At 38.6% G+C, this 12,624-nt stretch overlaps 1 protein-coding gene across 2 annotated transcripts in view; it reads left to right on the forward strand.

Moving 5' to 3' along the window:
- LAMA2 (laminin subunit alpha 2) overlaps positions 1-12,624 on the forward strand; it is a 456,646-nt gene that overhangs the window by 388,722 nt on the left and 55,300 nt on the right. For both annotated transcript variants that reach the window (XM_073337269.1, XM_073337270.1), the window contains exons 42-43: positions 7,957-8,073; positions 11,568-11,750. In XM_073337269.1, the coding sequence (XP_073193370.1) occupies positions 7,957-8,073; positions 11,568-11,750 (300 nt within the window). The remainder of the gene's footprint in view (positions 1-7,956; positions 8,074-11,567; positions 11,751-12,624) is intronic.

Genomic DNA, 12,624 nt, shown 5'->3' on the forward strand with positions numbered 1-12,624 from the left:
AAACATCTAGGAACAAGGAATATAGACTATACTGACACAGTGGAGGACTCTACCCTGGGAAGCAGTGACTCTGAAAAATATTTGGGGATCATCATGGATAATCAACTGAACAAGAGCTCCCAGTGCTATGCTGTGGACAAAAGAGCAAATGAGATCCTTAGATGCATAAACAAGGGAATCTAGAAGACGTTATTTTACCTCGGTATTTGGTATTGGAGTGAACACTGCTGGAGCACTGTGTCCGGTTCTGGTGTCCACAATTCAAGAAGGATGTTGACAAATTGGAGAGAGGAGCCATAAAATGATTAAAGGATTATAAAACATGCCTTATAGTGGTAGACTCAAGGAGCTCAATCTATTTAGCTTAACAAAGAGAAGGTTAAGGGGTGACTTGATTACAGTCTAAATACCTACATGGGGAACAATGGGCTCTTCAGTGTAGCATCACATTGGCATATTATGATCCAATGGATGGAAGTTGAGGCTATACTAATTCAGATTGGAAATAAGACTAATTTTTAATTATGAGAGTAATTAACCACTGGAACAGTTTACCAAGGGTCCTGGTGGATTCTCCATCTCTGACAATTTTGAACTCAAGATTGGATGTTTTTCTAAAAGATCTGCTCTGGAGTAATGATTTGCGGGAGATTCTATAGTCTGTGTTACACAGGAGGTCAGAGTAGATGATTAGAATGGTCCCTTCTGGCCTTGGAATCTATGTATACCTGAAGAAGTTACACAGCTATATTGGAACAGTCATTTGTTATGGACACTTCTCCACAGTGCAAGATGTCTTGTGTTCAAAGTAAAAAGTGAGGACAGAATTTTGCTCAGATATGAGTGAATTCCATATGCAGATATAAGCATATAACTTGGCCTGGAAAAAGCATAGTACAATATAAATTATATATTTAGAGGCTGTTTTAAAATACACTCCAATCAAAGTTTCATTCCTATCAAAACTCACAGAAGTGAAAGTGCAAATAGTGTAAAGTATTTGCAAGACAATTTCAATCCAAGCAGAAAGGGACATTTATAAATTCACAAACTAGGTTCTCATCTACACTCACGCAACCCTACTGAAACTGATGGGTTTTCATTAGGATTCTTTAATAATGATTTATATTAAAATTGCTTTGTAGAGGCATAAAACAAAGTTTCATTGCATGGATTCTGAACATAATTAAATATGGTCTCAAATTCCACCTGCCCTGCAGAAATCAATTAATATTTGTGCCCTGAATGCGGATACAGCAGAGTAAGAGCAGTGAACAAATTTCCCACCTCCCCCTACTTTTACATCAAAATAATGTTACTGGTATGAACATAATCCCTCCTGTATGTGTTGGCATTTCTGGGATGGGAAGTGAGAGCTGAGATTAAAAATAATAGAATGCAACCTACTTAGGATACTTACAAAGTTGCCTTCTTCAGAATCCCTACTGGAAATACAGAAGTGAAAGATGGATAATGGGCACTCTATAAAGAGCTGGTAGACAGAAGTGTTCATTAGTTTAGAATTTCTCTCTCTGCACTACAGGTAGTACATTAGTTAAAGTAATGAAAACCCGTAAACCACTCAAATAATCTATCCTCCAGGAAGCCAGGCCTAAGGTATGACAGAGATTGGAATGTTTTCTTGCTACATTATGACATTCTCATGATTTGTGGCCAATTACACTAGTTATAAAATGGCTGTTAATCAGAAAAATGCCATATATTACTTCCAAAAATTGCTGAAATAGTCCTTACAGAGAAAAACTTCTGACAGCAGCTATTACAATGTAGGTTTAGTCATTTCTCTCTCTGTGGGACTGAGAGTGAGAAGGAATAAACTTGCGGGGAGAAGTAGATTCTATTTGTAGTGATTTGCCTACGTGTAGAGTTTCAAGAATTTGGCTGTGAGGGAGTGAATGCAGCTGCCTGCCAGCTTTTCTCTCTGTCTGTCTGTACCTTGACAGATTCTCAGCTTGCCAGGAGCAATTTATCTTGCTTATAATTTTGAATTTACATTTTTAAAAATATGGTTGCTCCTGTGCAGATTTGAGATTAAATATGGAGTTTTGTCTGAACAGATCAATGAAAAGTGAAGTAAGATTGTGTACAAGCTCCCTTTGAGCTGGAGACGTAAAGTCAGGTGGCTTCTGAAATCCAGCTCATATCATTTTCTTTAGTTTAAGAATTGATAGCTTGTGGAGACTCTACCCCTCTGACAACAGGTGAACATTTTTAGTGAAAACATTTCACTTCTGACAAGTACAGGTAAATCTTATGCAGGGATTTTGTCCTCACCTGAAGTGGATTTTAGCTGATCTAGTGTGTTGTAATCACTAAATGGTTACACATAGTAGAGCTCCTGTATTAATTTTGGTAACCAACATACTCTTCAATACAAAATTTACAATCAATAATAAATATACAATTTTTTAAGTAAAGATTGACCAACATAGGCTGCATCTCCCTCATTACATCTCTATTTCTTCTGCTTATTCCTGTCTACTGTCTTGCATATTCTGTAGCTAAAGCATTAACTTGGGACTCATAATCCTCTTTATAGGATAAGACAGTGGGGAGCAAGAATTCTATTTGCAAAGGAGCAAAACAAATGTAGCAGAAGAAGCAAGATATACACATAATTTCACCAGCTAATTTGGACAGCACCCTGCCAACAACGTCTACTGTGCATGCAGTTTCTATGGTTTTAAAACTACTCTTTAAAAATAATCTAATGAAGCTTCCTTTCCCATTCTTTGGTGTCACATTTAACTATGTGTTCTTTGTGATGGCATCTTAGACAATTTCCCATGAGAACATGCATTCCATGTTACTATAAGAAAACTATATATGTTAGCAGTCAAGTAAAGGTATTTTAATGGTGCCGTGTCATCAGCAATTACTCAGTGCCCCCAATATATAAAATCTGCAGAGACCTAAACTATTCCTTAGATATATAAATAGATAAATCATCCTCCATTTATATGTAGCTCCTTAATCACCTACAATACTCAGGCATATGTGGTGCCAGATTAAAATGTGGGGAAATGGTTTTGCTCTTATGACTTCTTTAAGTTTGTTTCTTTTTCTGCTGAGTAGACAATGCTTTATCCCTTATTGCTATGCCACAGAAACATAAAATTGATTTGGCCATCTTAATCCAGGTCACAGGAACAGGTGTCCACTGCACAAAACACAATCGCAGCCAGCACTAATTGGCATTCTTGTGCAACCCCCTCACAGAGGCTAAGAACTGAATGGGTATACAGGGATCAATCCTGCAAGGCATTCAGCCAACTCAGTTTCAGTGGGAGTTGAAGGTGCTCAGCATCTTACAGGAATGAACCCATTAACTCCTCCCAGGCCAGAGGTAAAGCATGTTAGCTGAGCAATGTGGGCAAACTTGTATTGCAGATGCTCATGTTGTACCTATTCTCGAGCTACCTGATGGATTTTGGTCTCCAGCATCTTTCAATATTAAATATTTAAAGGAGAGGAAAAAATTCCATGTTAAATGAAGCCAGTGCATGTCATGATTAATATACAACATACCTGCTCAATACTTAATAAAAAGTACTGTCTGAATTATAGATTTACAACAGGTTACTTCCCAATATGGCCTTTAAGAACTTTATTACTTAGCAACACTGTTAAGAGGACTTCTCATGAACAGTGGTTTTAGGAGCTCCTCCCCTTCCCTCCCTTTCAGCAAGGGACACCCTTAGGGCATTTATTTATGGCTTTATTCTTCTAATACTAAGAAAACAATTAAAAATGCATTTGATAAGTTAAAAGGAAAAAAATATTAAACAGATGGAGTTTGAATATTCAAATTTAGGAGTTCTGGAGAGACTGAACTTATTAAAATCCATAAAAATTAGTTTGATGCTATAGTGACAAAACTGGAAACAGAGGTCTGGAAACATGATGCTTCAGAAATATAGGAGGGGAATAATTAGCATAATTTCTGGATCTGGCAGGCTAAAGAGGAGGAAAGGAGACAATTTAAGAGCACACAGCAAAATTACTAGAAACACCACCTGAAATGAATAAACTATGTCAGAATTATTTTAAAATGTATACACACTAATATTCCAAAAAGGGACCAGAGACATTGGGGAAATAGGCAAATTTAGAAAATTAAATGGATCTAATTAAAACTGTTTGGAAGCTGATCTTAGTAGACAAGAAATTAGCTCTGCTACAGTCTCTGATCATTTGGGGTAGATTCAGATGCCTTCACTCTTGTCCAGTAGAACCTTACTAGTAGCCCCATTGACTTGACTGTTCAATGAGATTGGAGAGTTTCAGAACCTGGTGCTTAAAAATACAAGGCACCTGGGCATCCAGGGCTAACCTTTGTAATACAAACAAGATCTTTCCTGGGGCTTACTGCAGCCTCAACTCACCTCACTTTCTCCCACAGGTTGCCCAAACAGGGAGGCTACCTCCTGTTCTATGTGGGGCACTTCCCAAGAGTGAAGCCTTAGCTCCACCCAGCTCAAAGTATTCCCCACCCTCCTACCTTAAATAAGAGAAGCATATTCTTCCCTGGTTGACATTTCAGACAGTCTTGGAGTCCAAAATGTATCTCCCACTTACATGCCCCCCAAACATTGCCCCTCCCACAACAGCAGAAGAGGTATAGGTGGGGGCCTCTAGTGCACAAGGGCTTGATCCTGCAATGTGCTGAGTGCCCCCAACTTGAAGGTACTTTGCACTTGGCAGGATCAGGTCCTACCTGGGTAGTTAAATGGAGCCATAGATTTACTTGGACCAGCTCCCCATCTTCTCCTAATTCGAGGCCAGCTCCTAATCCCTTTCTTTTTCATCCTTCATCAGGATGACTGTTCATGCTCCAGTGTCTGCTGTCCCTCAGCCCTCTTCCTTTTCTACCTGTGACTGTTTCTCTCTTTCTGCCTTTTGTTGCAGAGGTTGTGTGGATGCATGCGCTCTTTTGCTCTCTTTTCTACCCATTTTTTAAAAATACAACTTTTTTAAAAGTGCATTCTACTAAAAAAGAGCCTCACTTTATAAGGCCAGTGTTAATACTGTTCTAATAAATCACCTGGAAAGGGACAAAACCCTAAATACATATCTGTTAACTCATTACAATAATTGATCAATCAATCAAAGAGACAGCTATTGTGCTGCCAGTAGAGCACATGGGGTTCAAGCACAGAGTATAGAGTCTATCCAGAGATATTCAGAGTACCATAGGAAGACTGTACACTTTGCCAGTTAATTAAGAAAGCAGGAAAATAAGAATTTTTTGACACACAAAATCATTTGATTCCCTGATAGTAAGTGATTGGCTAGTTTTGAGGGTTACAAAAAATCTTCAAGCCTTTTCATAATCTACGAAAATGCATATCTTGGTTTTATAGGTAATGTACAATTTTCTTAGATTTTATTTTTAAAAAATAACAATTTGTCTTCCTATCTGCATACATCCATCTTTGATAGATTTTAATCTTTTATAATCTATTGACTGGTTTCTCTCAAGCCACATCCAAGAAAGTTAATACCCATCAGTCCTGAGAAAAACAAATATGCTTGCTTTTTTAAAAAAGAGCTTTGAAATTCTGTAATAGTCATTGAGAAAATTAAAATTAGTTAACAAAGTTCTTCAGATCCTCTTGTCATACTATATAGTTCTGTATAGCAGCTCACACAGAGGGGTCCCAAGCTGTTCCAAGCCAGTATGTCTTATTGTAACACAAACTATATTAATAATAATAGTTTCAGGCCAGTGTGAGACAGAGACAACTGAGACACTCTTTGCATAGATAATGTAGAGTCAAATTGCTCACACAGTAATTCTTCTAATAGTTTGGTAAAGTGGACAGTACATTGAAACTATTTAATTCAATCTTGAACCTTAGGTAGGCAGTATGAGATTTTTTTCGGTCTGTGCCACAAATGTCTCAAGTCTCTCCGATAATTTAACTCACACTGGGAGCTCTTTTGACCCTTAGTCAGCCTATAATCAGGGGACCAGAAAGGTGACTTTGATCTAGTCTGGCAGACACCACAGACATCTGTTCGGATAAGTATTCAAACTTCTAATGTGTTTAATTTCACTGAACTCGTACACTTTTGAAGGTCACAGTTAGAGTTTATACCCCATCCCCTTTTCTACAAATTATTCTCCATCTTCTGCTATCAGTTCAATCAGTTATTCTGATTCATGGAGTGCATTGGAGCCAAGAAATTCCCACCTTTCTGTTCCTCAACTCCAAAGAGCTCCATAATAATGGGAATAAGTGATTAAAAATGTCCCCCCAAATAGGTGTTTTCAGACATAACTAGCATTTTCCCCCCAAACTGTATGCTGGACTTTTTGAAATAAAGATTTTTAAATACCTTCAGTTGGAGCCTCTTTCTGAAGAGTCTGAAAAATCATTTTTATGTAGCATGTTGTTCCAGCAAAAATATCACTGTTATGCAAAACAGTTTGTGAAGAATATCGACTTATCTGTGAAGGATAATGTCAGTTTCATCTTTCATGTACTGATTATCACATTGCTGATCCTCTGGTTTGTACTAGTTTTTCACTTTAAACAAATTTTGATATATGCTTTTAGCTACAAACAAGTTTCCCTCCAAAAAATCAATCTGCATATTTCATGATAACTTTTTCTTGATGTAGCCTCCTAATAATGATCATGATGCCGCTAATATGGTTTCATGCCCTTTCTCTGGACATTGTATCAGCAGTTGTTGCCTTACTTTGAAAAAGTCCAGCAAGAATTGGGAAATAGCATGCTTATGGTGATAGTACACTACCCTGATTGTATTGTTTTGTCACACAAAATGGATGAACCATTGGCCTAGGGCAGACACCTGAAGAAGAACTTGTGAGGTTACCATAGAAAAGTTTAATGTTGCCTATCTTTAAAGCACAGGTCTGGTAGTTTGGCTTCTTGGGTCCTCTGCCCGGTTTGCCATTGACTCACTGGGTGGCCTTGGGTAAATCAGTTAACCTCTGTCTGTCTTATTTTGTACTTACAGGAGTGTTGAGTACATAAAAGCACTTTGAGAGCCTTAATAAAATCCCTCTATAAGCACCAAGTATCACCATACAATAGTCTAAGGAAATCAAGCACTTAGATACAAAAGAAATAGGTGCCTTAAATATAGAAGATAGCATTAGTAAACTCTGGAACTGAGTGTTACATATGTTCATTGCAGTAACTTAGTAAATTAATTAAATATATGTATATTGATGACAAATGGGTTGTTCATGGTCTGTTCTATTACAGTACATACCAAATGAATGTGTAAATGTAACCCATGCCTGCTTGGTGTGGCACTCTGTCCCCATCTAATGGCACCTAGGCGAGGGGTTGCCAACCTGTGGCTCTGGAGTTAATATGCGGCTCCTTGCCTAGGCACTGACTCCGGGGCTGGAGCTATAGATGCTAACTTTCCAATGTGCTGGGGGCTGCTCACTGCTCAACCCCCTGCTCTGCCCCAGGCCCTGCCCCCTCCCCTGTGCCTGCCGTGCCCTTGCTCTCCCCCCTCCCCACCAGAGCCTCCTACACACCATGTAACAGCTGATCGCGGCGGGTGGGAAGCATGGAGAGAGAGCGGGAGGCACCCATTGGTGGGGTTGCCAGCGGGCAGGAGGTGCTGCAGGTTGGAGTGGTGGGAGCTGATGGGGGGCTGCTGAAATATTAGTGTGGCTCTTTGGCAATGTACACTGCTAAATTTCTGTCTCCTTCTCAGGCTCGGGTTGGCCGCCCCAACCTAGACCATGTACAGATTGATGAGTCTGCTACAGGCTTGGCTAAGAGCTGGATGGCTTTTAGCTCATGCAGTAGAGACTCATACACTAAACTTCAGAGGTCTAGGGTTTGATCCTGCCTGCTGATGACCAGGGTCTGTCTGTGTTACATAAACACAGCACAGTGAAAACAATGAGTTAAAGCTTTTTTGTATGTGTACTCTCTGCAGAAAATGGGGATATCTTGAATAGTATGCAGAACAGGTTGAAAAATGCTGATGAAAAGAATTCTGATCTCCTGAGAGCTTTGAATGACACCTTTGGAAAGCTGGCAGCCATTCCTAAAGGTAAGTACAAAAAGTGCTGAAGCACTGTGCTCAGCTGTGCTTCATTGTGTCGTCTTGCATCTTTATAAAAATGTGTATAGGTGTTATTCTTTGTCTACATACACTCCATCCATTGGCTGCTATCTCATTCACAATGAATGTACGCTGTGTATGAGAGGGAAACTGAACTGAACACAAATGTCTGGTGTTCATTTGCATTTTGGGCTTGTAGGGGCTGCTGTGTTTTTGTCATTCTCAAATGGCCCACTTCTGGAAGATAGTACTTCTGGAAAGGAGTGATGGCATACTGTTAGCCAATCAGTCTTTTTCAGAAGCTGAGAGTCATCCCTGATAGTACCTGTTTTCAGAACAGTGCTTCCCAGAATGGTAAGAACGATGATAACGGCATCAGCAATCAGTTCAAAGAGACCTGGGATAAATAACAATCTCAAATTGCCCAAAGGACTCCAGATAGTCTGTATCTAGAGAGACCCAAATGACTGAGTCATTTTGGTCCATCTGTACTTTAGAATACTGCTCAGTCAACAGTGAATCATGGTAGATTCTGTAAATAGTATATCATTTTTCCAGCACTGTCATTTGTGAAATAAATAAATGATTGTGTGTCCCATAGTAATGGCCCTGCACTTTTTTATATATAAACATTGATACATGCAGAAATAGAATATATACACACGCTAATGAACTGTTGCTCTTTTACCTTAGGGCTTGTCTACATGGGGAAATAGCTCAGAATAGCTATTGTGGAATAAGTATTCGGCACTAGACACTTATATAGACACTTATATAGACACTTATTCCACTTGAAGAGTTCATGGATTAAGCTAAACTGTACAAAGGCACTTTTAGTGCACAATAAGAATGTCCACAGAGAGCTAGTGTGGAATTGCTTTTGCACTTTTAATTCACACCTTAACTTATTTCACAATCACTTCCCAATGTAGACAAGCTCTTAATGAATGATTGCTCTAGTAATTATTACTAAAATAGCATAAGAGTGTCATCCTCAGCATCTCAGGGGCTCACAACTTTGTCCTTGCTCTGACCTGTTTCCTTTTTGCCTTCGACATCCCTTTTCACATCCTACACTGTACCTTGTTGCCCTCTCTTTTTTCTCACACTGGGGCCTCCATGCCTTCTTGCATGTTGACCTTGTCCCTGTAACTGCCTTTCTGGTTCAGTGTGCCATCTGTCCTCACTTTCCTTCCTTAAAATTCACCTCCTTCATTAGCTGTCCACCACTGAGTTCTGCTGCTATGTTACCTGCTCCTGCTGTCATGCTTGACATTCTTCTCCCAATAATATTAAATAATAGGAAGAGTAAAACACAACATTGATCAAAATCTGAATTAAACCTAACAACTTCAGAAACAGAACTGTGTGATCCTTATTTATTGTATCTGTCCTCTATTCCCCACATCTCTCAGACCATTGTCTTCTGTCATTACTTGCTGTGCTGTGTCTTATTTAGACTATAAGTTCCTCAGGACAGGGACAGGCTTTCTTCTATTATCATAAAGTGCTATGCAACTTATGGTACTATATAACTAATAGCAAAGAGTCTTTCATACTCATTAATATGTAAGAGCTCCATATATTTGATACTTTTTGTGGTGCTAGTAAGGGACAGAGAAATACATTATAACTTCATTATAGTGGACACTTACAAACTGAATGCTTGTTAAAACATTCAAACAAAACCAAAAAGCTCTATCATCTATTTCAGAATGTAGTTTGCTATGCCTGTTCTCTCTAAAGAACTGCTCATTGTTGTTATGAACTGAAAAAATGCCCTGGAAATTTGCACCAAAGAAAAGTTATTATCTATCCATTTTGTGGTGTTCTCGAAGTATGGACTGCACACAAAGCTCCGTGCAATATTTTTCACCAGTTCATTTCACACATTTTTGCATCTTCCAGATTTCACGTAACTGGAGATATTTATATTTTATTCACCCAGATCCTTGAAATCTTTCATTCATGAGATTTTGTGCTATGTCATGCGCACTTTAGTTAATTTTGTGAAGTTACTGCTACAGTTACTGGTGTGACTGTGTGCAGATAGATGTCTCAATCATGCAGAATGGACCTCAGAAGGCCGTCGCCTTTAGGAATACTAAATGTGAAGAAAGCAGAAGAAATATGAAGTAATGGCAATGTAGATTAGAGTTAGAGAGTTTTTGCTCTTGGGACAAGGACACAAGCGCACGAATGGCGTGCTTTGTAAATATGATTAAAACGAAGACTAAAATCTGTAGCAAATAAATGTCAAAGATAGGAAAATGTAGTAAACTGGTTATCAAACAGGGGAATTAACAAGGAAAAGCAAACTGCTCTAGTCATATCCCTGGCTCATCAAAGATTCAGCAAAACAGAATGGCCTGAACCAATAATGCAGACTTGACAAAAAAAAAAAAAAAGCTCAGCAGGAATCAAAGTAGGAGGGCAGTTCACCTTAGGACAAGGACCCACATGCTTAGGAAAGAGTGTATTTTATAGTGTGATGAAAAGTAAGTATAAGGTATGCAATGAATAAATGTCAAAGGAAAGCAACACAGTGGCCTCAATTTACATTATTCTAATATAGACATCACACAAGGAGGTCAGAAGGAATACACTCAGGCACTTTGGGGAAAAATAGGTAAAGAAATAATCAGATCCCACTCTTATGCTTGTAAAATATTATTAATTATACTATAGTGTTAAAGGGTTCAATTGTATTTCCAGAACAAAGCTGGCTTGTCAGAACCAGCCCACCCAGAGGGTGCTCTGAGCAGTATCCTTCCTCAAGAAGCAGAATTCCTCACAGAGTGCAGCCTAAGTGAGTTGTCTAAGGTCAAACAGGAAGTCTTTGGTGGAACAGGAGATTGAACTCTGATCTCCTGAGCCTCAGTTTAGTGCCTTAGCCACAGAACTCCCCCCTTTCCTAATCAATAATATCTAATAGCTTCCACAACATTTTCACACCTATCAGTGAAAATCATCTCGCTCAAAACTTTGTTGCAAAAGGAAAAAAATGTTCAATTTCACACAGTTCAGGTAATTTGTAAGGAGCCACATTTTGATGAGAAATATTATTACCACAAATATTTCACTCAGCTGTACTTCAAAGTAACCATAAACTATAGAGCAGCAGCTGAGTTATGTGGACCATGTAGATTAATATTCTGTACTGTCTTCACCAACAATCAAAGGGCTCCCCCCTACTATGGGTTCTGAAGATCATCACTTTCATTCTCAAGGTTAATCAGATATTCCTAGCACAGGGAAAGGTTTCGTAGAAAAATTAATCTGGCTAAGAAGATGTTTCATTCTCTACTTTTAAACAGGGCTGGATATTCTGTTTTTTGTTTGTTTGTTTGTTTGTTTGTTTGTTTGTTTGTTTGTTTGTTTGTTTTTAAAGATGCAATTGTCAGGTCAAGAAAGACAGAGGGTCTGATTCTGCCATCTGTATTCACGACTGCTCTGACATTTTGATCCTTTCTTGCGCACAGATACAGCTGTGAAGGTGCAAGCAGCTAAAGATAAAGCTGGACAAGCTAACACCACTGCAAATGATGTACTGGCTAGGATTAAAGACCTCAACCAGAACCTCCTTGGTTTAAAGAACAACTACAGCAAATTTGCAGATGATGTGGCCAAAACAAATGCAGTTGTGAAAGATTCCACCAAGAACAGTAAGATCTTTATTTTGTTTGTATGTTTTTCCCCTCAAAAGAAAGATCTTTCCCTGCTGCCATGATGTGATTTATAGCACATCACTTTTTTGTTACAATTCAATACATGATCTTCCTAGAGTACACTGCTGTAATAGGAACCTTTTTGTATAGCCCCCATATTATTATACAGGCCTTAAAGTTGGAAAAGCTTTTGAATATAAAGGATTGCTGCTGGTAACCTAGGAAGAAAGTCTAGCAGCCGCAGAATGAACACATAGTGGATATATTTGCTCCAAAAACTATTCCTTAAATGGATAGAGGTGGGAGAAGAATCGAAGAAGCTATCATTGATTGGAGATTCCACCTCTAGATTCATCAAAGCTTCCCTCCCCACCCCTGTGCTAGGTTAATCAGCTAGTGAGTTCTGTTAGGGATACACTTCATGACACCTTTTATATTCATTATATATATTCATATATATTCATTTTATACAGCATAAAGGCAGTTCAGAGGCACAATAATTAAAATGGACTTCCAGTGAGGTTGTTTGCTTGTATTTTAGCATTGAAGTGACTCCTGCTATCATATAGTGATGATTATGTTAGAATTTTCACTGGAAGATCCTTTGTGTTTCATGGGAAAAGTTCAACAATTTAAATTGCAGCATGCTGCATAGTTCAATAAATCCCAGATATAATATAATTTGTTGTGTTCAGAAACATGTTGTCTCAACAAAAAGACAAAAGGATCTGTCTCTTAAAGTTGGAAGCCTAAATTCAGTCACGTGGATGAGTGATCAGATTGGCAGTTAGGCACCCATTTATCCAGTTTAAATGACAGTAAATCTGCCCAAGTTTGATAACTAAGTTCTAGTTGTGTATTTCTGGCTGTG

This window comes from Lepidochelys kempii, chromosome 3 (assembly GCF_965140285.1).
Source record: "Lepidochelys kempii isolate rLepKem1 chromosome 3, rLepKem1.hap1, whole genome shotgun sequence".
Classification (NCBI taxonomy): domain Eukaryota; kingdom Metazoa; phylum Chordata; order Testudines; family Cheloniidae; genus Lepidochelys; species Lepidochelys kempii.